At 41.2% G+C, this 27845-nt stretch overlaps 1 protein-coding gene across 1 annotated transcript; it reads right to left on the minus strand.

Annotated features, from left to right (window-relative positions):
* Window positions 1-27845, minus strand: DNAJC8 (DnaJ heat shock protein family (Hsp40) member C8). The gene is made up of 9 exons (XM_006934475.4): window positions 27703-27845; window positions 25095-25196; window positions 13809-13865; window positions 9835-9901; window positions 9219-9313; window positions 7564-7635; window positions 2837-2928; window positions 1896-1971; window positions 1-828 (listed from the first exon to the last, which is right to left on the minus strand). The coding sequence occupies exons 1-9, from the start codon at window positions 27778-27780 to the stop codon at window positions 706-708; spliced, it is 762 nt and encodes a 253-aa protein (XP_006934537.1). The 5' UTR covers window positions 27781-27845; the 3' UTR covers window positions 1-705.

The raw sequence follows: 27845 nt of genomic DNA on the forward strand, positions 1-27845 counted from the left end.
TTAGGGTATAAAAATTTATTACATATACAGAATATTACCACTAACGAATGCAGACAGGCTAGGACAGAATGGTGGTGGGTGGAAGACGGCTAGCTCTTTGGAAAGTGAACAGGTTTGGGTGGCTCGGAGCCTCATGCCACACGGAAAGATCAGTCAGAAGGGAGAGCACATGCCACACACTGTCGGGAGGTCAGGGCATCGAGTGACTGTTCTGTGTGCCCACCGCCTTCCCTGTCTGATCTGGGGCTTCGAAGGACGCCACGCCCAGAAGCAAGCAACTGAAGCAGAGGGGATTCCTAAGGTGGCCCAGGCTTGTCTCTGAAGTCACGGCAACACCATTGTAAGCAATATGTTTAATTGGATGATTTCCACAAACTATACACGAGGTTTCTAACCATCACAATTCAGTGAAGTACAAAACATTAAGTTACGGGCTGTGGGAAGAGAAGGCGGCACCCATGGTGGCCCCTTCCAATCCTGGTTGGTCTAGGGGTGGGGGTGGGGAAAGGTTTCATTTTAAACTGAGCCCCTCATTTCAATGTACAAAAGAATTACTCTGATCGATATTAAATTGTATTGAAAACAAAATGGACTAAAAAGCAACTACTACTCTATGTTGGGGTGGAAATGGGAAGAGAGAATGAGTCCTTCGAAGCAGGAGGGGAGACAGTCGGGGGAAGGTTCTGTGGCCGTGACCCTAGGTGGTCACTCACGCTGCTCCATTTTTACTTTCGGTGGTCTCAGGAAGGTCCGATTTTTCTTCTCTTTCTTCCCCTTTGTATTTGCTTGGAAGTTCCGCCAGCTGTCCACACGACCATCTCGACTTTCCTAAGCGCAAAAGAGGTTTGGGGCGAGGAAACTAGCTGACGAAAAGGGCCTGAACCTGCTCTGCCATCCCTGCAGCCCAGCCCTGCTCAGCCCTCTGGAATGATCCAAAAATAGAACAGAGCAGAGCCTTTCTTCACGCTTCCATGAGCCCACGGAAAGTGGCATCCCACCCCCAGAAGGCACGATCAGCTATAGGCAGGAAGAGGAGGGCAAAATGTGTAACACTCATCACAACATTTGCTGGAGATCGCAGGGCTAGATACTTAGCATGTGCTATTTCTAACCCTCACAAAAAGCTGCCCATAGTATGTCAAGTGCCACCACCATTTCACCTCTGAACACACCAAGGCTCAGGGGTTAGATCGCTTTCTCAAAGCCGTATGGACAGCCAGCAGCAGAGCTGCTCTTTCCACTGTACCTTCCTTCTGCCCCGCAAAACTTGGATGGAGGCTCAAAGCCAGCACAAGGCCTAGCCAGTGATGCCGGGAGGGCCTCCAGGGTCTCTCTCCTGCGTATCAAGAGCCCTATTCATTTCCTCTCTCTGCATATATGCAGGGAGACAGAAACAAAGTCACCAACTCTGGTTAGCCAATCCCTAGCCTAAGAGCTAAATGTTACAGAAGAAAAGACATCAGACGTTGCTCAATTGAGGAAATCGGCTGAGCACCTGAAGAATGCAACTAGGGTGTTAAAGAGGAATCGAGTTTAAAAGCCAGGACATCAGGGTCGCAAGAACCTCAGTTTTTGCTAGCAGACCTCTAAGAACGGGGCTACTCCATGATTACCCCTAAACTAAACGTGCAAAGCATTTTTGTTGAGCCCACTTGGCAGCAGTGCCTTCCATAATCTCTAACCGTTCAGGGATCCTCCTTGCTCCCGCCCAGGCTACAGAGCATACAGGCAGCTGAGCTAGGCCTCATTCTCCAAAGCTCCTGCTCTTCCCCACGAACTCCCTTTCCCTGACTGTCTGCCCCAGTCAGTTCTGGCAATGCCCCAGGAACCAAGTTTCCACACGGGGAAGTTTTCTTACTCTGGAATGAGAATCCCTGGCCACCTTGGAAACTTACCTCAAAGTTTTTCTGCCACTCCCTTTCTCGTTTGGCTTTTTCTTGAGCTTCAATCTCTTCTTCCCTTTGTCGCTTCCTAGGAAGAAAACCAGACCAGAGTATTGATATGATACCCAGAGACTCTATTGACTATAAAAGTCATCTCCCCACAGAAACAAGTATATCAAGCAAATCAATTCCAAGCATATCAAGTAAACCTAATTGCAGATTAGAACATGGGCAAGAGCTACAGGGCAAGATACAAACATCCCTGTTACACAGACGGACATATATGGTTACCAAGGCCCAGCCAACAATAATCGTAAGTTATGGGCTCAGTCCAAAAGTTCCAGGCTCAGTCCGTGACAAAGCTATCTCAAGAACCCAGGTGACCCTCCTTCAGTAGAACGACCATTATAATAGCAGAGGTTCTTACAAGAGGATCTCTGGACAAAACCCAATCCCAAAACAAGAACATTTCACACAGCCTCAACTACCAAAATGGAGTTACTGCTAAACACTAATAAACACTACAAAATACATAAATTCACCTCAAGATTTCTGAAAAGCCAGGGAAATCATACTTTGGGACAATAAGTATTTTGTAAGTGATTACACTGTTCAATAAATACTACATACTCACCAAAGCTGCAGCCACTAGTCACACAAACGGTTCTGGCCTCTGCCTATTTAACCCCAAGAAATCAGGAAGAAAACATATAGCACTCTTGATTAACAACTCCCTGAGGATAGGTCTATTCAATTTCCCAAAAGTCAGAGAGAATTTCTTACCCTAAAGATTCAAAAGTTTGGCTGTTTCAGATAACCATTTTAGACAGTCTCTTAAACGATACACTACATCATTCCTTGATTCAATAAACTCTTCATGAGGAAAATCCCCAAAGACCAATTTTGGTTAATCTAGGTATTTAGGTGGATTAAACGAATATTCTGATGTATACCTTTCGTGCATCTCTTTGGCTTCTCTCTCTTTCCTTTTAATTTCCAGCTCAGCAAAGAGTTTCATGGTCTGTTTATATACTGCTTGTTTGAACTACAAGAAAATCAAGAAAAAAAGAAAATAAAAGCATTTTACCAGCAACTTGAATCAAGCACTTTTAGATGGCGTCAAGATAAAAGCAGATGTGAACCAGCAAGGAAGAAAGATTTCAGAGAGAACTACTTAATGATGCTCTCTCCTGAGAGATAAATAACATAACCACCCATGAAAATTTTCCACTTTCACCATGCAGATGATGCACAGGAAACTCGCTCTGCGAAAAAGCACAAAAAAGAAAAAAATTCGGCTTGTTTATCATAACCATGTTGGAGGGCCCTTTCCTCCAAAGAACTCTGAAAAAAGAACTTTCTTTCTTTTCACAAATATTTCATCATTACTCTGTGCTAGGCACCCAGCCAGGTACTATTAGCTGCTATCAAGCAGACCAGTCTCAGGAGTCTACTAACTATGGCAGGGCCACTGACGCTATTAGCTGTGTGTCCTCCACCACCCCATTATCTGTTCTCCTTCCACGTAAAGCCCCTTATCTTTAGGTATCTGGTCACCCACTGTAAAAGCCCATCTTTCCTAGGCTTCCTTGAAGCTAGGTGTGGCCATGGAGCTTAGCCTCCAGCCAACAGAACGTAAGGAGAAACGATGCAGCAATTTCCCGGAATGTTCTTACAGGGAGTACGCTTGTCCCTCCCTGCCACCTTCCTCTATTCTATTTGGTACTTGGGTGAGGTGATGACACACCCAGGACCGTGAGGATGGGGGCAACATCCTTGTTGGCAGAGCCACAGAGAGGAGAATGAGTCCTTGGATAACACATGGTCCAGGGCTGCCATACCAGGAGCCATCTTCCCAAAGACTATATTATACACGACAGAAAACAAATCACGGTCTTGTTCAAACCACCATCGTTTTGGGTCTCAGTTGTACACAGCTAAACTTACATTCTACTTAATATGCAGACAGAAAAAAATGACACAACGTGAGACAGAAAACAGAACTCGATCTTTAAAATGTTTTTTCTTCAAAATATAAAGTATTTTAAATATACAAAGAAAAATAGAAAGTAACCCATCATGCAGATTTCATAGAACCTATATCCTAAAATCAGAGACACTGGAGCAAAGAGTAATGTGCAGAGAAAAAGGGAGGTAAAGGAATCCCAAAATCTGTCACTTCTTTCTAATACTGTTATCTGCCAGGCACTGCTCAATAAAAGCAACACTGACAACCCCAGTCCCTGATAAGGACAAACATCAAATGAGTGAAGGAGTCAGTCAGTCAATCAGAATGAATATTTCAGTATCTTAAAAAGTCCAAACTTTCTTGGATGGACAGTTACTGATTTTGAATATTTTATATTCTTTTGCTTTTTCCAAATTTTTTATCATTAGTATGTGTTCTTATATAATCAGGAAAAAAAACAAGATAACTTAAAAAAGTTATTAGGGTTCCTTGGGGCAGCTGGGTGGCTCAGTCAGTTAAGCGTCTGACTCTTCATTTCAGCTCAGGTCATAATCTCATGGCTCATGAGGTAAGAGCCCCAAGTTGGGCCCTGTGCTGACAGTACAGAGCCTGATTGGGATTCTCTCTCTCTCCCTCTCTCTCTGCCCGCACCCCCCCAAAAATAAACATTTAAAAAAAAAAGAAAAAACATCCTCAGGGTGCCTGGGTAGCTCAGTTGGTTAAGCATCCGACTCTTGGTTTCCGCTCAGGCCATGATGTCGCAGTTTGTAAGGTCGAGCCCTGCACTGGGCTCTGTCCTGGCAGAACAGAGCCTGCTTGGGATTCTCTCTCTCCCCTTCTCTCTCTGCCTCTCCCCCCTGCTTGTGCTCTCTCTCTCAAAATAAATAAAACTTAAAAAAAAAAAAAAAAAAACCCTTGCTTTAAAAAAAATCCTTTAAATAAATAAAATTTATTTTAGAAAATGTCAGCATTCTTTATTTTTTTTAATGTTTATTTATTTTCAAGAGAGAGCGCAAGCGGGGAAGGAGCAGAGAGAGAGGGAGACACAGAATCCAAAGTAGGCTCTAGGCTCTGAGCTGTCAGCACAGAGCCCAAACTCACGAAATGAGAGATCACGAACTGAGCTGAAGTTGGACGCTTAACCAACTTGCCACCTACGTACCCCTTTTAATTTTTTTTTTTTAATGTTTTATTTATTTTCTGAGAGGGAGAACATAAGCAGGGTAGGAGCAGAGAGGGGGGGTACAAAGGATCTGAAGCAGGCTTTGTGCTGACAGGCTGACAGCAGCGAGCCCGATGTGGGGCTTGAACTCACCAACAATGAGATCATGACATGAGCTGAAATTGGATGCTCAACCAACTGAGCTACCCGGGTGCCCCCAAAATTAGGGTTCTTAACAACTTAAAGGACCAAGGAGTATTTTTAAGAGAGTCTTCAGAAAAGACCAAAGAGGGGCACCTGGGTGGCTCAGCTGGTTAAGCACTGGACTCTGGATTTTGGCTCAGGTCATGACCTCACAGTTGTGAGAGAGCCCCGAGTTGAGTTCCACATAGGGTGTGGAGACTGCTTAAGATTCTCTCTCTCCCCCCTCCCTCTGCATGCACATGTTTCCTCTCTCTCTAAAAAAAAAAAAAAAAAAAAAAAAAAAGGGTGGGCGGGCACCTGGGTGGCTCAGTCGGTTAAGCGTCCGATTTCAGCTCAGGTCACGATCTCACGGTCCGTGAGTTCGAGCCCCGCATCGGGCTCTGGGCTGATGTCTTGGAGCCTGGAGCCTGCCTCCGAGTCTGTGTCTCCCTCTCTCTCTGCCCCTCCCCCATTCATGCTCTGTCTCTCTCTGTCTCAAAAATAAATAAACGTTAAAAAAAAATTTTTTTAATAAAAATAAATTAAAAAAAAAAAAAAAAAAGAAGGAGGAGGAAAGGAAAGGAAAAAGAAAAAGAAAAAAAGAAAAGACCAAAGAGGGTAACTGTAGAGAAAGGAAGAGAAAGGAAGATTGAGGAAATGAAGAGAAAAAACTAAAATACAGGGACAGAGTACACCCAAAACAGATGGCTAGTGCAAAAGGTGACTGACTTAACAGTTCTCAAGCAGAAGATGGGGCCAGTCACTGTCAGGAAAATCACTGAAGCAAGAATTGTAAGCAAGTTTCCGTAGCAAGACATCTTCTCTTGTACAAATCTTTTTTTTTTTTAAGCTTATTTATTTATTTTGAGAGAGAGAGAGAATGAGGTAGGGGCAGAGAGAGAGTGAGAGAATCCCAAGCAGGCTCTACACTGTCAGTACAGAGCCCAATGTGGGACTCAAACTCACGAACCGTGAGATCATGACCTGAGCCAAAATCAAGAGTCAGATGCTTAACCTACTGAGCCATCCAGAAGCCCCTATAAATCTTTAAAAACAAGATAAGTACATGGTGACTTACTTACTGACCTAAATTGAAGCAAGATTAAGATGACTTTGAATTTTTCAGGCTAGGAAGGCAATCAGACACAAATATCTAAGTAGAATCTCTCGCTCAACTAATCTCCACTAATGAACTCAATTGATGAAGCAATGCTGTTTCTCTGCAAATTATTACCTGAAGTTGCTCCCAAAGTGGTTTATGACATTTGCAATTACTACCATACTTATGAGATATAAATATCACAGAAAATTTTTTTAATGTTTTTTTATTATTTTAAGAGAGAGAGAGACAGAGGTGAGTGGGGGATGGGCCAAGAGAGAGGGAGATACAGAATCTGAAGCAGGCTCCAGACTCTGAGCTTTCAGCACAGAGCCCAATGCGGAGCTTGAACTCACGGATCACAAGATCATGACCTGAGCGAAAGTCCAATGCTTAACCAACTGAACCACCCCGGCGCCCCTACCACAGAAACTGATGAATGTGGTTATACAAATAAATGCTTGTGGTATCTTTTTAAACTCAGTGAAATGCTTTAGAAAGATTCAATAAAAATAAGTCCCTAAAAATATTGCTGTTGAATTAGGTACAGGAGAGACATCTGGAAAAGACTGAAAAACGAATCCTCTGGGTGGGCTTGCAGTTTTGAAGGCCTTAGCCTGCTGTGGCCTCTCCTACCCAGCAAAGCAATAAAGCTATTATTCTTCTTTATCCCGTCCAAAAAACCCAAAGTCCCAAAAATCAAAAAACAATAAAGCATATATAGCTAGGATTTTCCTCTTGGTTTGTTTCACAAATACCTAAGTTTTCAACGTACTTCAAAAAACATTAAAAGTAGAAACTATATGTGTGAGCCCCACATCGGGCTCTCTGCTGACAGCTCAGAGCCTGGAGCCTGCTTCAGATTCTGTGTCTCCCTCTCTGCTCCTCCCCTGCTCGTGCACACACACGTGCATGCTCTCTCTCTCTCTCTCTCTCTCTCTCTCTCTCAAAAACAAATAAAACATTTTAAAAAAAAGTAGAAACTACGGATAATGCTTGGTATGTATGTTTTATACAGTGAAGTCAACTGCAAACTCCAATCAGCAGACACACACTCAAAGAAAAAGCCATAGTCCTATGGTTTAAAAAAAAAAAAAAAAGAAGTGAAGCTTAAAGAAAGGTGAATGGACATACATTTAAATACTTTAAATTAAAACCAAATGTTTCTAGCATGTATGTACCATTTTTTAGGCTTCCTTCTCTTTAACCCACCAACCAATGAGCTCAATCACGTGAGATAAGGTGGTTTTTCACATATTTCACTCACCAGCTCAGGATCATCCTCCTCCACATTTGTAGGTTTTCCTTCCTTCTTTAATTGCTTTTTTCGCTCTTTCACCTAAAAAAAATTTTTTCATCAGTTGAGAATATCCATTAAGCTGCACACATATAACATGTGCACTTTTCAATGGATATAGATACAATAAAAGGTTTGCATGGAAAAAAAAAAAAAAATGAGCCTCTTCCCCTCCCCTCCAAAACAGCAATGCAGTTAAAGGAGAACTAGGAATCAGGGGTCCTTCCTCTAACCTCATCTAAAATCCAATCCACCAGGAAGGATGCAAGAGGACCAGCAAGGAAGTTGTCCCCAACTCATCCGATCCTAGGCCAGATCCACAGAACCTTTGATACATTGAACAGATTACCCATTAATCTCTTGTGGTTTGTAGTTATGTGTTTATAGCAAAGAAACTACATTTGTCAAGTTTTATAAGAAGCTACAGAATTTGTGGCATTAAGTGTAACTGCTTCCAGGTATTTCAAAAACTGCATTATTGATAATTCTCGCTGTGAAACCCCCTTAAACCAGTAATTTTCAGACCACATTAACTGTTTGTTTGTTTGTTTGTGTTTGTTTTATCACTCTGGCCACCATTGAGAGCTAAAAAAAAATAAACATACCCATTCACATAAGAATGTCATTTCTCTATTAAATAACCATTTACTACTGCTCCAGCAAAAAGCCAGTGTCTTCCAAGCTCAGAATGGCCCTACTGCCACCTTGTGGCCAGAAAGCCTGAGGATGGCTCCTTTATAGGCCAAAATAAGAGGAAAAGTAAATATACCACAATGATTTAAGGAGAACTTGTCAGGTCCTTTCCTGATTTCTACCAAAATTTTGCCTACAGGTACCACTTCCAACACATGACCAGCAAGATAGACTTATGGCCATCTGTCTCTTTTTTACCCATTTTCTTCATCTAAATTGGACTCATTATTACTATTACTGGTTATACAGTTCTATTTCAGATTCCAAAGCTCTTCAAAGAAAAGGTCACACCCATATTCACTCCCAATTGAAACAGCTCTTACAAATGGCCTCACAATTCTTGCCCCAGCAAGTAAAAAATAAAAACAAAAACCTTTCTTACCTCAAGCAAGCCATCTTAACCCTTCCCACCACTCAGGAGATTTAGGTAATGCAAAAAAATAAAGCCAGCTATAACTCAATTTATTTTAGTTGATCCTTCCCAACCCTGTTATTAATACAGATATACACCTCCTCCTATTAAAAAAAAAAAAATTACTCATATCCCCTTGCCAGTCTTTCCTCAAGCCCATGTTCCAACCCCTTCACTGAGACAAGAATAAAAATCCAGGGTCAAGGATCACCATGGCTGCTCCACTCTTCCACTCTCAGAAGTGGGTAACGTGACAACATGTGACGAGAGGGAAAGAAAAGCCCTCTCTCCACAGCATGCAGCTGGTAAGGGAAAGAGGTGGGAGCAGCCTCCTAGCCACTCCGCACCCTGAGCTCTAAGGCACAACACTCTTCATGAGCACCACAGCAAAGTTACAGAGACCACATAAATGGTCACAAATTGCACCAGTAGGTATTGCCAGGTTAACATTTACCCTCCTGCAAGGTGCCCAAGGCTTGCTAATACTTCCTGTAAACACAGCAGCACTATAAATACTTACAGTGTGTTCCACGTATTCTTTTCCTGCCTGAATTACATCCAGGGCCCTCTTCTTTTGTTCCTGATCCAGTAGCAACTTGTAAGCTTTGTCCACAGCTAATGCAAAACATTGAAATTAACTGTTTCTGCAAACACCCTCTGAAAGTCTGAACTATACTCAGGCAGCGTAAATGGACTTGTGCCATCTAAAAGCATTCCCTATTTTGTTAAATTATTTATTGTTGTTAAGCTAATTTTAAAACATACAACTACAGCAATGACTTTCCTTGAGAGCCTTGGAAAAAATTAAATATACCCTCAAGACTATATACACCCCAACTAGATTTAATTCAGTGACAAAATACTTCCAATTATTTTTGTTGTTGTTCAAAGAAAAAAATGATCCTATGCAGTAACAGTCTTTGTCGGCACATAAAAGTTTTAACAAGGCAAAGTTAAGATCTATTTCTTAAACAGCAACATTCTGCTTTGCAATGACAACTGTTCTACTGAAAACCACAGCTTCTTCATCACCAGAAGACAAAACTGTAACATTCCTTCCTTGATCCAGGACAAGGAACAGTTAGTCTCTAGCACTGATAAAAGTTTTAGTCAGGAGCAGGTAAATTTACAAATACCTTCAAAAGCCTTTTGTGCTCTGTCAGCATCATCTTGGTTTTTGTCAGGATGCACCAATATGGATAACTACAACAAGGGGAAAGTTAGGTTTGTCAACACGAGGAACATTTAGTAACTCTTCACCTGCATCATGCTTCCTTCCAACCAAAAGCTCTAAGGTATTATAGCAAAAAAGACTGTCAGCCAGAAACATTTTTTACAAATTAGTAAGTATCATAAAATGTGCAGAAACACTGGTCCTTAGAATTCAAGCACCAAAACGTAAAATGCTGGGAAACATTTAGGATTTTAATCACAAAGTCGAGAAGAAATATAAGCCAAGCATTACAAGGATGCTGTGAGGATGAAGAAGACAGACTGAAAAGTACCCCGTTCCTATTATGTTCCTTATACTGATAAGCACTAAGAAGGCTAAAGCACGTATGAGACATCATCTCTTTCCTAAAAGAACTTTTAAAGTTGTGGTTCTCTAAGGAGGGGGGCGGGGGATAGGTTAAATAGGTGATGGGGACTGAGGAGTGTACTTGTTGTGATGAGCACTGGCTGATGTACGGAATTGCTGAATCACTATATTGTATGCCTGAAACTAATATTACATTGTATGTTAACTAGAACTAAAATAAAAACTTTAAAAAAAAAAAAAAAACATTAAGTAGTAGTTCTTAGTTCTGGCTATGCTCCAACCCTGTAAAGCTTTTTAAAATATAGGTCTACTTGCTACTCTCAGACCCTCTGAACCAGTCTCTGACATCTGTACTTTTTTTTGAGAGAGATAGAGAGCACACGTGTGCACAGGAGCAGGGGAGGGGCAGAAAGAAAGGGAGAGAGAGAATCCCAAGTAGGCTCCTCACTGTCAGTGCAGAGCCCAACATGGGGCTCAATTCCACAAACCATAAGATTATGACCTGAGCCCACATCAAGAATCAGACATTTAACCGACTGAGACACCCAAGCACCCCTGGAATCTGTACTTTTTTAAGCCTCTACTGGATTAACCTCTACTCGGTAACAGGTGACAGTAAGGAATTAGTGTCAATTTTGTTAGGTCTGACAAGTAGTTATGCAAGAAAATATCCTTTTTTTTTTTTCTTGGGGGGATACATGATGAAATATTGGGGGTAAAGTACCATGATATCTATAATTTACTTCACAACTCGGCCAAAAACATAGTTAATGAAGCAAACTATTGCCTACAGATGGTGAGTATATGAGTACTCACTGCTCTATTCTTTCTTTTTAAAATATAATTAAAAATTTTTAGGGGCGCCTGGGTGGCGCAGTCGGTTAAGCGTCCGACTTCAGCCAGGTCACGATCTCGCGGTCCGTGAGTTCGAGCCCCGCGTCGGGCTCTGGGCTGATGGCTCAGAGCCTGGAGCCTGTTTCCGATTCTGTGTCTCCCTCTCTCTCTGCCCCTCGCCCGTTCATGCTCTGTCTCTCTCTGTCCCAAAAATAAATAAATGTTGAAAAAAAAAAATTTTTTTTTAAAAAAAAATTTTTATAACAGGGGCACACCTGGGTGGCTCAGTCAGTTAAGCTCAGGTCATCTCATGATTTGAGCCCCACATTGGGCTCTGTGCTGACAGCTCAGAGCATGGAGCCTGCTTCAGATTCTGTGTCTCCCTCTCCCTCTGCCCTTCCCCTGCTCACGCTCTGTCTCTCTCTGTCTCTCAAAAATAAACATATCATAAAAAAGTTAAAATGAAAAGCAAATATCTCCATAGGTGATTCTTTCAGACAGTCAGGGTTAAGAACCACTGACCTACTGTCATTGACAGACCAAAACCAACTAATTGGAACAGTGGGACTTTTTGGGGATAATGACAGCAAGTGGGAATGAAATGCTAAATCCAGCATTACTGGAGTCAGAATCCTGGGCTCTAATTCCAACTTTAATCACCTACCAGCTGTGAGACCTTGAGCAATTCACTTAACCTATCTCTGTTCCAGTTTCCTCCTCTGTAAATACAACAATACTAGGTACCTCTAGCTCATTGGAATAATGCAAGAAACAGCATAGTGTCTAACACACATTGATAGCACAGAAAGAGGACATACTGCATGCCAAGAAAAAGACATACTTCTCTAAGTGCATTGTTCGATTACCTCATTTAAATCCTCATAACAATCTTACTGGGTAGACACATTACGGGCATTTTATAAATGAGGTAACAGGCACAGAAAGGTTGAAAGGGACTTGCCCAACTTCAAACTGCTCATAAGAGGTACAGCTGAGATTGAAACTCAAGTCATATAGCTCTAAGACCCATACTCTTAACTATTAGATCATATTAATAACTAAAGAACTCTCACTGAGTTCTTCATACAGCTTACATAAAAAAGTTTTGACTGTGGATTTGAATGCTTCCTTATTAAATTGGGAAAGACTGCTAATGCATTACATTAGGAAACTTGACATTTTAAGGGGATAAAAGCTGAATATAAGTGCAGAGTAGAACTCAGGAAGAAAAAGTTATAAGATAGGGTGGAGCGCCTGGGTGCCTCTGTTGGTTAAGCATCTGACTTTGGCTCAGGTCATGATCTCACAGTTCGCAAGTTCAAGCCCTGTGTCAGGCTCTCTGCTGACAGCTCAGAGCCTGAAGCCTAGTTCAGATTCTGTGTCTCCCTCTCTCTCTGCCCCTCCCCAACTCATGCTCTATCTCTCTCTCAAAAATAAATAAAACATAAACAAAAAAATGTTTTAATGTTATATAATGGGAAATGACTTAGTAGGCAAAGATAAAAAACATCTTGGCTTAATAGTAAATCAGAACATGATTATGAGTCAGCAATGTGGGGGCAGTTACTGTACTGAGGAAGCAGGCATAATATTGGATATTAACAAGTATGGAATGCAGGAGATGAGAATTATATTCTGCACTGGTCAGACCCTATTACAATATGAAGTACAAAGAGATATATAAAAGTTGGGGAAATTTTAAAAAACAAACCAACAAAAAAGACATTAGGTATACAGAAAATCCAATTTGCAAAGACAGGTGGCAGGGAGTGTGTTTATTCAACTCCTAGAAAGAAAGGCTGGGGGTTACTCAGCTATCAAAATTGGAAGGGTTTTTTAAAAAGGCTACTATAAACCTTTGTAGCTCAAGGTTATTAAACAACAGACTGTACAATAAAGCACTATTTACATGAAACCAGGTATCTCTTGAGTGTTTAAGTTTGCACAAGATAAAATTATTGAGGAAGGGGGTCTTAAAAATAAAAAAACTGTTACAAATCATTTAACATGTTTTCTCCAGGAAGGCAGGGAATTTAATAAGCATGACTCCATGTAAGTTCCACTATTCTACCTTGTACTTCTCCCGCTTACTTAAGGGCCTGGAAAGGTTTTATTTGGATATAAAATTCATTCTATTCAGAGGTCAAATTCATCCTATTCTTCCTTCTCCCTCACTCCCAACTGTATGCCTAAATTTGAGAGTGGGTATGCTCCTGTAATAACCTTCAAAAGCCTGCTGAATGCAGTGGTCATTCAGCTCCATAGCTTACCAATAACTACTGCTGCAGGTGGGCTGTGTGAATAAGAGGTAAGCCACGGTCAATAAATTATTTAAGATTTTATGTCACTATGAGGTTTGTTTTTAAAGAGTTACATAATCTTGGGGCGCCTGGGTGGCTCAGTCGGTTAAGCATCCGACTTCAGCTCAGGTCATGATCTCGCGGTTCGTGAGTTCGAGCCCCACGTCAGGCTCTGTGCTGACAGCTCAGAGCCTGGAGCCTGCTTCCGATTCTGTGTCTCCCTCTCTCTCTGACTCTCCCCCACTTGTGCTCTGTCTCTGTCTCTCTCAAAAATAAATAAAATGTAAAAAAAAAAAAAACAGTTACATAATCTTAAGCTTAAAAAAAAAATTAAATTTTGGCCCAATATTCATAACAGCAAATCCTAAGAGAATCATGTGCTACTATATTTCCAAAAGGTTCAGACTCCATCTATTACAGGGAAATAATACTGTACCTGTCGAAACCTCTTTTTTATTTCTTCATCTGTCACTTCAGGATCTATCTGAAGAACCTGGAAGAATCAAAATCAAAACTGTAAAAGAGATTAGAAGAATTTATGAATTTAACAGGTGCCCAATAATTATAAATGTTAAAATCAACATCTAGAGCAGTACTCAGTATTCTAGAACAGTACCTGGCACACAGTTCTAAAAAATGCTCAAGGTACATAAATGAGGGGCACCTGTCTGGCTTAGTTGGTAAAGCTCGTGACTCCTGGTCTTGGGGTTGTAAGTTTGAGTCCCACACTGGGTATGGGTGAAGATTACTTAAAAAATAAAAAAAGAAATATGGGGTGCCTGGGTGGCTCAGTTGGTTAAGCATCTGACTCTTGGTTTCGGCTCAGGTCATGATCTCACAGTTTCATGAGTTCGAGCCCCCAATGGGCTCTGTGCTGACAGTGTAAAGCCTGCTTGGGATTCTCTCTCTCAGCCTCTCTCTTGGCTCCTCCCCCACTTGCATTGTCTCTGTCTCTCTCAAAATAAATAAACTTTAAAAAAGGAAGGAAAGAAGGAAGGAAGGAAGGAAGGAAGGAAGGAAGGAAGGAAGGAAGGAAGGAAGGAAAATGAGGGGCACCTGGCTGACTCAGTCGGGAGAGTGTGCAACTCTTGATCTTGGAGTTGTAAATTCAAACCTCAGGTTGGGTGTAGAGATTACTTTAAAAAAAATAAAATAAAATATTTTTAAAAAGGAAAAAAAGAAACATAAATGAGAAAACCAGTAACAGAATAACAGTTATACCATTTTATGTTTCTCAATATGTATTTCTCAATACAAAATACATTTATGTTTTACTCCATCAGAAGGACAGTTTATCTTATATCCAGAGACAGGTTTCTGGACCATGTTGCATTTCTCCTTCATTCATTAAAAAAAGCACCCCCTTACACACACCTACTTTTCTTTGCAAATGTGGAGAAAGTACAAATACGCAATAAGGAAAATATGAGGCTGGATCCCTGATTTTCAATCCAGAAAGGCCCACGGGGCTCCCCTTTTTATCTGTAATTCACATGGGCCAATGGTTCTCAGCCCAGAGTGAACATCAGAATTGCCTGTGAAGACCTGTGAGCGAAGACCCGTGAGCGATGGGCCTACTATAGAAAAGTCTGGTTCCAACTCAGTAGAACTGAGGTACAGCCAAATGGAAGGATCAGCTGTATTTTTAGAGCAATTTGTTTTTTAAAGAATAAATTTAATCATTCTCCACGCCTAGGTAAGCTGGTGTTGACAGTCTTCACCATGGATGCTGAGCCCATCGCCACAAATATATATATTCACTCAGACATTTATAGAGTAGCTACTACCTGCTGAACACACTGCTATGTACCAGAAATGCAAAGATAAATAAGCAGGGAAAACGTATTTTTTAATTACCATATAATAAGTGCTTTGGGGGGAAGATTTCACAGTGTAGTCCATGGACTCAACACAGCATTACTATTTATTTACTTGATATTCAAGGCCAGAGGGTGACAGGAGTTTGTTAGAAATCCAGAAGAGATAGCCTCACTTAAGTGCAACAGAATCAGAATCAAAACTTAACAAGATCCCCAAGTAATCTGAATCATATTAAAGTCTGAGAAACACTGGTAAGAAATGATGTAGGTTAGAAAAAAGTGTGCTCAACGTTAGCAGAACTAAGGACGGGGCAGGTAGGGGGGTGGTGGGGAGATGGACAGCAAAGAGAAAAAAAATGAAAATAAACCTTGAAAAGAAAAACATATACCAGAATTTAAAAACGCAAAGTAACCTACCAAGCTTAGTCAGATGCTTGCAGTGTTTTTAAAAAAAAACCTGGCAACAAGTAACGTCAAGATTTATTGCAAGCTTTCAAAACATTCCAACAGCCCACCTATAGTAATAAAGTTAGTGGTAGGCAACGGAGCTGAATGACCACTGCATTCGGCAGACTTTGGAAGGTTATGACAAGAACACGCCCACTCTCCAATGCTAGGCATACAATAAGGGTGAAGGAACAGAAGAACTTTAAAGCAACACATTTTCAAGATTCATTGTGTCCCCTCTACCTTCCCAAGGGAGAAAGGAATTGGGAAAAAGTCACTCAAGAAAAGTATGCAGCTATATAAGATTTATAGATAAAGGAAGGTAACTGTACATACACAAATATTCAGAAGAGAATTTTACCTTACCTTGGTTCTGGGGAAAAGAAACGTATTGGAGCAAACCAAAGTCCAACCAACACCAGAAGGTGTACAAAATGAATGAGAAAGAATGGAAAACCTCCCACCCTCCATATAAAAAAAAGCCTCCAATAAAGCTATAGCCTAGAACTAATGCCAAATGTAATTCATAAACCTTGACTGATTCCCAAATTAAATAAAATAGCTATAATTAAGATTTGGGGGACAACTGGGGCCACTTGAGTGTGGACTACATTAGATATGTTATTGAATTAATGTTGTTTTTCCTAGGTGCAATAATGGTGTTGTGGTTATATGGCTATATATTCTTATTCTGAGGAGATGCCTGGTAAATTATTTAAGCATGAAGCATCACAATGTCTACAGCTTACTTTCAGATTATCCGGCAAAAATGAAGGTATGTATATATACACACACACCAGCCTTGTTTTTCCAAGAATAACTTAATCACGTGTACTGATCACTGGCAACAAAAATTCACTGAGTGCCTTCAAAGCTAATCAACTCCTTTTCTATCCTTAATAGATGGAGGTACCATATGTGGCCATGAAATACAATGAATACAGTGGGCCTATACCTGCGGCCCAAACCTCTTTAAAGCCAGCTTCACACTCAGTACAAACTTATGGAGCACCTATGATTCCTACTGTGCTCACTACTATTTTCACGGAATTGAAGGTCCATCAGGGGAGGAACAGACAAGAAACAATTCTTACAAACGTGACAAATGCCATATTACCAACATGGCTCTTAGGAAGCACACAGATCTGTTCAGATTCTTGGAAGGTTTTTCTGAACTCCTACTGTGTCTCAGGCTTTGGGGATACTGCAATGAAAAATCCAGTCTTAGACCTCAAAGAGTTCACTAACCATCACACATGAACAAAAATGCCTGACACTGATACAAGTTTCTGAACTCAAATTGTAACAGCCTCCTTTGGAATCTTTCACTTGAAAAAGGAATCCAGTCTTAAGTCATATGTGAACTCTATGAGCTGATAATTATGTACAAGTTCCAGAGTTCTACTAAGATAAACACCTTTCCTTCCAAAGTACTTAATAAGATACACAAAAAAATAAAGTTGGTAGAGCTCCTTGCTGGGGCCTTGAAGTTAAATCAAAAGAAGGAACATGAAAAGGACAGGACTGAGCAGGGGCACAGGTTCCTCTACGCTTATGGAAGAAGTAGAGAAGGGCCTTCAACTGAAGAATAATTGCAGAATGCGTAAGATCCTTGCATAATAGCTGAAGGTTAGACGCATGGCCAAATAGGGAGCTAGAGAGAGGCCAGGAAGAGAAAAGAAAAATGCGCCCTGGATAAAGATTCCCATAATAAGGTCCCTCAGATTCCCAGTCTTACTCCTCCCTTTTCTACCTGCTACTCAGTGAGATGGTGTCTAGGCAGACCACTCACATTGCAGTTGACACCTGGGATGACAGCTATTCCTGCATTACTCTCCTTACTAGAAAAAGACCAGGGGTCCCTGGGTGGCTCAGTCGCTTGATTTCAGCTCAAATCATAATCTGGCGGTTTGTTAGATCGAGCCCCGCGTCCAACTCTGCACTGAGTGCGAAGTCTGCTTGGGATTCTCTCTCTCCCTCTCCTGCTTACCTCTGTAGAAAACTCAGATTCATTTAGATGTCTCAATAGCTGCTACGTGAAAAACAAAAGTCACTCATTTCCTATATCACCAGGAACACCTAATTCTGACTCAAGGTTCAAAAAGCAACTTCATAAGGAGACAATGACAATAACACCCACCCTATATAGTGGCCACCACATCTGTAGAAAATAGAAAAGACAAAAGTTCTAATGGATGGTCATCGAGTCCTGCCCATGTAAACACAATCTCTCATCTTCCCAAGTGTCAACCTCACCGTATCTTTGTGTAAATATATTCACACATACATTCACACACACTGTCAACTCTTGAACACAGGTTTGAACTGCACGGGTCAACTTACATATGAATTTTTTTTCAATAAATATAGTATACTACTATAAATGTATTTTCTCTTATGACTTTTTAATATTTTCTAGCTTACTTTACTGTAAAAATACAGTATGTACTACATATACAAAACGTGTTAATTGATGGTTTGGTCTCAGTAAGGCAATAGTAGTCAATAGTAGTTTATTAGTAGTTAAATTTGGGGGTGAGTCAAAGTCATACACAGATTTTTAACTGCATGAGGGTTTGTATGACTGACTAATCCCTGCATTATTTAACGGTCAATTGTGAGTGTGTATATACGTATATACACATATATACATATGCATAATGTGTGCATATACTCCAACATTTTTTTTTTTAGTTTATTTTGAGAGAGAGAGAGAGAGAGAGAGAGAGAGAGAGAGAGAGAGAGAAAATCTCAAGCAGGTTCCACGCCCCAACACAGGGCTCGAACCCATGAACCACAAGATCATGACCTGAGCTAAAGTCAGACGCTTACCCAACTGAGCCACCAGAGCCCCTCAAACATACTTTATATAGTCAGGACAGGAACTACAGGGCAGTGACTTCCAGAACCACATTATCTAGTAGGGTGTTAAAATTCTAGCCTTCATAGTAGTCCCAACAATCTGTCATTTCTTTTCAATCAGATAACCACAGGAAACACAATTACCCTAACAAATAAATGGGTAAGTTATATGATCACATGTCCCCTTTTCATGGTACTCTGCACAATTTAAAAGTATGGTTAAATAGAGGGGCGCCTGGGTGGGTTAGTCAGTTGAGCATCTGACTTCAGCTGTCAGATCATGATCTCCAGGCTCATGGGTTCGAGCCCCATGTCTGGTTCTGTGCTGATAGCTTAGAGCCTAGAGCCTGCTTCAGATTCTGTGTCTCCCTCTCTCAAAGATAAGTAAACATTAAAAAAAAAAAAAGAAAAAAAAAAAGTATGGTTAAATACAAAGAACATATCATCAAATTCTTTATCCTTCTCAAAAAAATTATCTTCTCCATTCCCTCCCCCAAATTGTATCAAGAATACTCTTGGGGAAAAACAATCAGGGGCTCCTGGCTGGCTCAATCGGAAGAGCATGCGACTTTTGATCTTAGGGTCATGAGTTCAAGTCCCTTAACTCATGACCCCAAGACCAAGGGTCACATGCTCTTCCAACTGACCCAACCAGATGCCCTTCAAAAGTACTCTTTAAGTTTTCTGTCTTACCCTTCCCTTTCTGAGCAATACAATCCAAACACATTAAGTGGAGCCAGGCAAAGTAGACACCTATCCTGGGTAGGACATCAAGATAGCCCAGTGCAGGGTCAGAGCCCATCTGAGATGAAGATGGTGGTGACCACACAGGAAACAGTGGCCAGTCACACCATGGTGGAACACAAATGGGGTGAGAAGAGCATCCACATAGAAAGGTACCCTGACATGGAGGTACAAAGTGGGTTGAGAAGGGCATCTCAGTGGGCAGGCAGCCAGGCATAGGGTGTTAAAACCTAAGCAGGGTAAGACTGTGAACATGGGAGGGTAGCCAAGTGCAGGGTATCAGAGCCCAAGAGGGCTAAGGAAAGCATCCACATGAAAGCAGAGTTGAGGGGCGCCTGGGTGGTTCAGTTGGTTAAGCATCTGACTCCGGCTCAGGTCATGATCTCACAGTATGTGAGTTCAAGCCCCACGTCAGGCTTTCTGCTGTCAGTACAGAACCTGCTTTGGATCCTCTGTCTCCCTCTTTCTGTGCCCCTACCCTGCAAACATGCATACCCTCTCTCTCAAAAATAAATAAACATTTTAAAAATTTCTTTTAAAAAAAGGAAATAGAATGTAACTGGGGTATTTGAGAGTGGGCAAGGTAAGAAAAGTGTCTACAAGGAAAGTGGCTTGGCACAGAGTATAGGAGCCCAAACAAAAATATCTCCACAAAGGGATGGCCTAGCATGGGAAACTTGTACTTGGTGAGGTGGGTGCCCATGTAGGAGGGCATCCAACATAGGAAGGCAGTCCAACAAGAGGTGTCAGAACCCAAGCAGAATGTAGACAGCACTTGGATGGAAGTATGACAAGCACAGAAGTTGGAGCCTGATCAGGGTGAAGAGAGCCTCCTTGCAAGGGTGGGGGGAGGGGGATGGGGGGATGGATGGAATGGAATTAGAGCCCAAGTAAGATGAGGAGGATGGTAGCCTGACGTAAGGGTCAAAGCCAGAGCAGGGTAGAAACGTGCCTGTTTGATGGGGAGGATGCTGGAGTCCAAAAGGGATGAAGAGAGGTCCCAGGGAGCCAGAGGTGGGTGAGGAATACACCCACCTGGAAGGGTAACCTGGCATGGGAGTTTTAAGCTCAGGTACGGTGAGGAATGGCAGCTGGGAGATCAGATGTAAACAGGACGATCAATTAAGTAAATATACACATATTTAAAATAGTGGGAGCCTGATTTCTCACTATGAGAGAAGGGAACTACAAACATGTAAAGGAAAAAAAAAAAAAACTAGAATAAACCCTGTAGTGTTGGATTGAAATTGGATGTAAATACATGTATGTACACACGCAAACACACATATGCATGCATACACATACACTCACTTCTTAGCCCTATCTACCAATAGGGTCTGGAGTAGTGACATTTTCAACAGCAATGAGTACACCTAGCACCCAAATCTTTATCTCTAAATACCATTCTTCACTAAAAGGAATCGGAGCTCCTCACTGAAATGACTTTAGGCTGGGTCAGGAAAAGTACAAGAGTGTCTAGTAATCAAAGAATGATGAAAACATATCGAAAGATAGGACCTTGCTTGAAAGATAACCTACTGGCCCAATTTGGGACAACTTGAGCAACAAAGTAAAATAATATCAAAATACAACACACTGGATAAAATAGGAAACCCTAAGTCTATACTAATAAATGAATAAACTGAAACTTTGATAAGAGAATATTTACACTGTCTCAAAGTGCCTCCCCATAAAATACTTACTAATTACAAAAGGGAAAAAAAGTAACTTATGAACACAGCAGGCACCTCTCGAAGTGATCAAGTTAACATCATTAGAAATGGGATAAACCTGGGATATTGGAAACATCATGTACTTTATAAGTTGCCAAGAGAAGAATACAGTATCACTTCTGTGATATTCCTGCATTCCAACATTGCATAAACTGAATCCAACTGAAGAAATATCAAACAACCTCAAATTGAGAGAGATGCTACAATATAACTGGCCTGGGTGCGCCTGGGTGGCTCAGTCAATTGAGCGTCCAAATTCGGGTCAGGTCATGATCTCACAGATCGTGGGTTCAAGCCCCAACAGCTCAGAGCCTGGAGCCTGCTTCAGATTCTGTGTCCCCCTCTTTCTCCGCCCAACCCCTGCTTGTGCTCTGTCTCTGTCTTTCAAAAAAGAATAAACATTTAAAAAAAATTTTTTTTAATAAATAACTGGCCCGTAATCTTCAGAAATGGTAAGGTCGTCAAAGTCAAGGAAAGGCTGAGAAACTGTTCCAGACTAAAGACTAAACAGACACAACAACTAAATATAACAGTTGATTCTTGACTGGATCCTTTTGCTGTAGAGGACATTATTGAGACAACTGGCAAATTTGAATGGGGTCTGAGAACTACATGGTAACAGTGTACCAATGTTTCTTTCTTGATTTTGATGGTTATATTGTGCTTCAGTAGGAAAGTGTCATTAGTAGGAAAAACACACTGAAGTATTCCAGAGCAAAGGAACATCATACTAACAACTTGGTATCAAACAGTCCAAGAAAGTCTTCATAATGTACTTGTAACCTTTCTACAAATCTGAAATTGTTTTAAAATGAAACAGTTCTTGGGGTGCCTGGGTGGCTTAGTCCTTAAGCATCCAACTTCATCTGGCTCAGCTCATGATCTCGTGGTTCCTGAGTTTGAGTCCTACATCAGGGTCTCTGTTGTCAGTACGAAGCCCACTTTGGATCCTCTGCTTCTCTCTCTGCCCCTCCCTTCCTCTCTCCGCCCCCCATCTCAAAAATAAACATTAGAAAAAAAGATAAATAAAATGAAACAATTCTTTAAAAATTACTCTTCAGGAGCACCTAGGTGGCTCAGTCAGTTAAGCATCTGACTCTTGATTTCAGTCCACGTCATGAGCTCACCATTCATGAGATTAAGCCCCAAGTCAGGTTCTGCACTGACAGTGAGGAACTTGCTTGGGATTCTCTCTCTCCCCCTCTCTCTCTGCCCCTCCCCACACACTCTGCACACACGCACACCCTCTCTCTCAAATCAATAAACTTAAAAAAATGTTTTTGTTACTCTTCAAAAAAACAGAAGCAATGGACAAACCTTGAAAGCATTATGCTAAATGAAATGTCAGACACAAAAGTACAAATACTATACAATTCCACCTATATGAGGCACTTAGAATAGGCAAATTGATAGATAGAAAATAGAATAGAAATCACCAGAGACTGGGAGTAGGAAGAATGGGGAGTTATTGTTTAATGGGTTTGGAGTTTCTGTTTAGAATGATGAAAAAGTTCTAGAGATGACAATGATGATGGGTGCACAACACTGAATGTACCTACTGCCCCTGAAATGTACACCTAAAAACTGTTAAATGGTTAATTAGATGTTATGTATATTTTACCACAATAAAAAAAAAAGTAGGAACAAAAAAAGTTTACAGGTGCTCAATAAGTGTTATTTTTATAAGATGTAACAATAGTCATGTCAAAGTTATTTATAATTGTGAATAACTAGAAACTAGTTTAAATATCCTATAATAAAGAAAAATAAAGGAATTATTAAATAAATTTTTTTAATTTTCAGAGACAGAGAATATGAGTAGGGGAAAGGGGCACCAGGGGGAGAGAGACAGAATCCTAAGCAGGCTCCACACTCAGTATGGGGCCCGACGCGGGGCTTGACCCACTATCCTGAGATTACGAACTGAGCTGAAATCAAGAGTTAGATGCTCAACTAACTGAGCCACCCAAACATCCCAGTAAAGGAATTCTTTAAATAAAAACTGTGGAGACTTTTAAAAATGTGTACACCAGGGTGCCTGTGTGGCTCAGTCAGTTAAGCATCCGACTTCGGCTCAGGTCACGATCTCAGTTAGTGACTTCGAGCCCTGAATTGGGCTGTCTGCTGTCAGCACAGAGCCCACTTCAGATCCTGACCCCTTCTCTCTGCCCGTTCCACCCTCAAAAATAAATAAACTTTAAAAAAACAGTAGAAGTTTCTTTTTAAAAAATGTATACACAGGGGCACCTGAGTGGCTCAGTCAGTTAAGTGTCTGACTCCGGCTCAGGTTGTGATCTCATGATCCATGGGTTCGAGCCCCACGTCGGGCTCTGTACTGACAGCTCAGAGCCTAGAGCCTCCTTCGGATTCTATGTCTCCCTCTCTCTCTGCCCTACCCCTGTTGATGCTCTGTCTCTCTCAAGAAATAAACAAACATTAAAATTTAAAAAAAAATGTATACACATATTTTGTATAACAATGTAGCATTTATTTTATTTATTTATTTCAATCTAATTTAGTTAACATATAGTGTAATAATGATTTCAGGAGTACAATTTAGTGATTCATCACTTACACATAATACCCAGTACTCATCCCAAGTGCCCTCCTTAACGCCCATCACCCATTTAGCCCATCCTCCCCATCCCTCCAGCAATCCTCAGTTTGTTTTCCATATTTGGGTCTCTTATGGCCTGCCTGCCCCTCTGTTTTTATCTTTTTTTGCTTCCCATTGTTCAACTGTTTTGTTTCTTAAATTCCACATATGAGGGAAATCATATGGCATTTGTCTTTCTCTGATAGACTTATTTCACTTAGCATAATATAATCCAGTTCTGTCCACATTGTTGCACAGTACAGCATTTAAAATAGCATGAAGTAGGGGTGCGTGGGTGGCTCAGTCGGTTAAGCATCCGACTTTGGCTCAGGTCATGATCTCCAGTTCATGAGTTCGAGCCCCGTGTCAGGCTTTGTGCTGACAGCTCAGAGCCTTGGGCCTGCTTTGGATTCTGTGTCTCCCTTTCTCTCTGCCCCTCCCCACCACTTGCACACACTCTCTCTCTCTCAAAAATAAACATTAAAAAATTTTTAAAAATAAAATAGCATGAAGTACATTATCCTCCTTGTTTCAAAACAGAACTTTTAGGGGTGCCTGGGTGGCGCAGTCGGTTGAGCGTCCGACTTCAGCCAGGTCACGATCTCGTGGTCCGTGAGTTCGAGCCCCGCGTCGGGCTCTGGGCTGATGGCTCAGAGCCTGGAGCCTGTTTCCGATTCTGTGTCTCCCTCTCTCTCTGCCCCTCCCCCGTTCATGCTCTGTCTCTCTCTGTCCCAAAAATAAATAAACGTTGGAAAAAAAAAAAAATTAAAAAAAAAAAAAAACAGAACTTTTAAAACAGTTCAAGTATAAACAATTAAGACAGAGCTATTTCTCTTAGGTGGGATTATACTTGATTATTCTTGCTTTTATTATATTTCAAATCTTTGTAAGAAATATGATTTACTTTCATATTTAGGAAAAGTTTAAAATTATAAAACAAAGGAGACCCAGAAAGTATATTTGCTTGTCTATAACCCTGTGGTCATTTTTTGGTTGTTGGATATTTGATATATTTTTTTAAGTTCACTTATTTTTGGAAGAGAGAGAGAGACAGAGCATGGGAAGGGCAGAGACAGGGAGACAGAGAATACCAAGCAGGCCAACATGGGGCTCAAACTCAGGAACCATGAGATCATAACCTGAGCCAAAACCAAGTGAGTCAGATGCTTAACCAAGTGAGCCACCCAGGCACCCAGGGTTTTCGATATTTTTTACTGCAGTACAAAAGAAAAGTTGTAACAAGCAAACTAAATCAAAGATCCTAAGTTTATCAAGAGTAGCTAGCCCTTCACATCTGAAAATAAAGCCCTGTATATTAGGGTTGGTAAAAGATGGAGAATATTTGACAGGTCACAGACCACCTCATTTTTCCTAACATGCTGCCTTCTCATGCTTTGCTCACAATAAAACCAGCCAATCTCAGTTCCAACTATAAGACAAAGGTGTATGTTCTGATGTAAGTCTGCCTGCAGCTATGAAAAGCTCCCATCACAAGACCATAGCAACATCAAACAGCTCACCTCAAACGGGTTCAAATTGAAGTAGGAGGAACCAGGACGGGTCAATCTTTCAATCTGATTTTTGGATGTTAGAACTGAATCTCTCTTCTCTATTTGTTTGACCTAAAATGAAGGGAGATAAAAACTTCATTACTAAAGTTCAATAATAAACTCTGAATTGTCATTTTAACAAGCTACTGACATGTTGAGCAAAATCTGTCTACATGTGAACATTTGAAGAATAATTACAACAGGTATCATTCACTGAATTCTAACAATGTAAAACCTTTACATATATTTATTCCTCTCAACCATCCTATACAGTAGATACTACTATTATTCCCATTTTACAGATAGGAAAACTGAGACTTAGAGAGGTTAACTGATCTGTTCCTGGCTACCCAACCTGTAAACTAGAATTTTAATTCCAACAGTCTGGCTCCAAGATAAGAATCACAAATAAACATAAATAAGTCACAGCCACCACCTTCAAAGAGCTTCCACTTTATGACAGAAGATGTACTAGTGTTGTTCATACTTAATTTACAGTTTTTTCTTTAAGAAAAATACAATTACACTGAAATATACTATACACTAAAAACAGCATTAAAAAAGTATATGGGAGGGGCGCCTGGGTGGCGCAGTCGGTTAAGCGTCCAACTTCAGCCAGGTCACGATCTCACAGTCCATGAGTTCGAGCCCTGCGTCAGGCTCTGGGCTGATGGCTCGGAGCCTGGAGCCTGTTTCCGATTCTGTGTCTCCCTCTCTCTCTGCCCCTCCCCCGTTCGTGCTCTGTCTCTCTCTGTCCCAAAAATAAATAAACGTTGAAAAAAAAAAATTTAAAAAAAAAAAAAAAAAGTATATGGGAGGGACAAGTAATTCTGCCTACCTATCACGCGAATAGAGTTAGAAAAATCCCGGACCCAAAACACCACCAAGGAGAACAGGCACTGGGTCGTGCCAGAAAAACATCCTTGGTACCACTGTCAGAATTGGAATGCTAGTTGAAATGAATCGTGTTATGTTTATATGTTATATACCATCTTTATTCCTATGGCCAAAAGGAGTTTGGAAATAATTTCGGTAGCATAAAAAGCCATTCCTTCTCAGTATCTTTCCTCTTCACTTTCTTGAAAATAGCATGTCACTCCTCACCCCATCTTCTTTCCTAGACTTATGTTTCCTCGTAGCACGTATCACTACCTGACACTATATTTTACGTGTTTGTTTATTGCTTATCTTTCTCTATAGGATGCAAGCTCTAAGACAGGATTTTTCTATTGTTCACTACCATACCTCCAGCACCTAAACAGTACATTTGTACGTGTCAGGTGCTCAAGAAACACTGGTTGAATGATGACTGAAGGGTCCTCCTTTATGTACTTTCCCTCGTTCAATTCAGAGAAGCCAGAATTGTTTTTAGTTTATTTTTATTTCTAACTAAGAGATAGTAAGTGAAACAATTTCCAGTGTAACTGATGAGTAGTCATTAGAGGTCAATAAACTTTGGTACCAGCATGTCAACATTTTCACGTGAATTAGGCATTTCAAAAGAGCAGACTATAAAGGATATGCTAATTCCGCTTTCAAATTTAATACTGTGGAGAATCTACTATGTAACAAGCACTGTTACAAATACCAAAGATAAAAGATGAATGTGACATGGTGCTGAACTCTGAGCAGCTCACAGCCTAGACAGGAGCAACTCCATTCCTCAAATCCATGCCATTCAGCGTTAACTCTTAGAAAGATGCTTCTTTCTGCTTTATATGTTATGACACCTTTTCTTATATCTTAACTCCTTTAACGTTCATAAAAACTCTTGTTTTAATATTAACTCTGGCTTTACAGAGGTAAAAACCTAAGATCTGCAAAATCAATGTTTTGAAAGAATTAAAACACAGTCCAACTGCCTTGCAAAAATCCAATCCAAGGTCCTCTGACTCCAAATGGCATGCTTTTCATTTATTCATTCATTTATTCAACAAATATTTACCAAGCAATTACTATGACGTACGTGCTGGAAATGCGACAATAAGTGAGACTCACACCAAACTGACCCCCAATCCTAACATGATACCAAGCTGATATCTGCTGTAAGACCCAGAACAAATTATTTCGCTTCCCTAAACCTCAGGTTTGTCATCTGTAAAACAAAGATAATGCCTCCCTGGCATGATGCATAGTGCCTGGCGCCCACGAATGGCAGAAATAACCAGTAATACAACTCATTACAGAGGACTAAGGGTAGACAGTGCTTCCGTTCAGAATAAAAATGAGGCCTAGCAAAGTTAAGTCGCTCCCAAGAAGGCCGGACTCTGCCAGCCCCTGCCAGCCTCGGACTCCGCAGACTTGGGGCCCTCTGCACGCGCCCAGACACTTCGTTGGCCACAATCGTCGTCTACCCGCAGACGTCGGACCCTGGCCCCTTTTTCGATGCCCAAGGGATTCCCCCAGCAGCTACAAGGCAGAGATGCGCACACACACCCCCAGCCCCCCTGCCTGCCCGAAGGCCAGACAGGAGGAACCGCCCAACGGTCCAGGCCAGGAAGACCACTGCCTTTGCCCGCTGGGAAAGTAGGACCGAGTGGGGTCGCCCCGGTGCCACCACTCCTCACTCGGTGTTCACCTCACTGTAGAAGGTCATAAAGGCTTCCTCAGTGCTCCCTCCGCCAGCCGAAGCCCCGCTCTCTCCTGGAGCCGCCATTTCCCCGGCCCAGCAACCACGTGACTCTCCCGCGCAGGCGCAGCCTTCTGTGATTCTTACAGGCC

The sequence above is a fragment of the Felis catus genome, chromosome C1, assembly GCF_018350175.1.
Source record: "Felis catus isolate Fca126 chromosome C1, F.catus_Fca126_mat1.0, whole genome shotgun sequence".
Lineage (NCBI taxonomy): Eukaryota > Metazoa > Chordata > Mammalia > Carnivora > Felidae > Felis > Felis catus.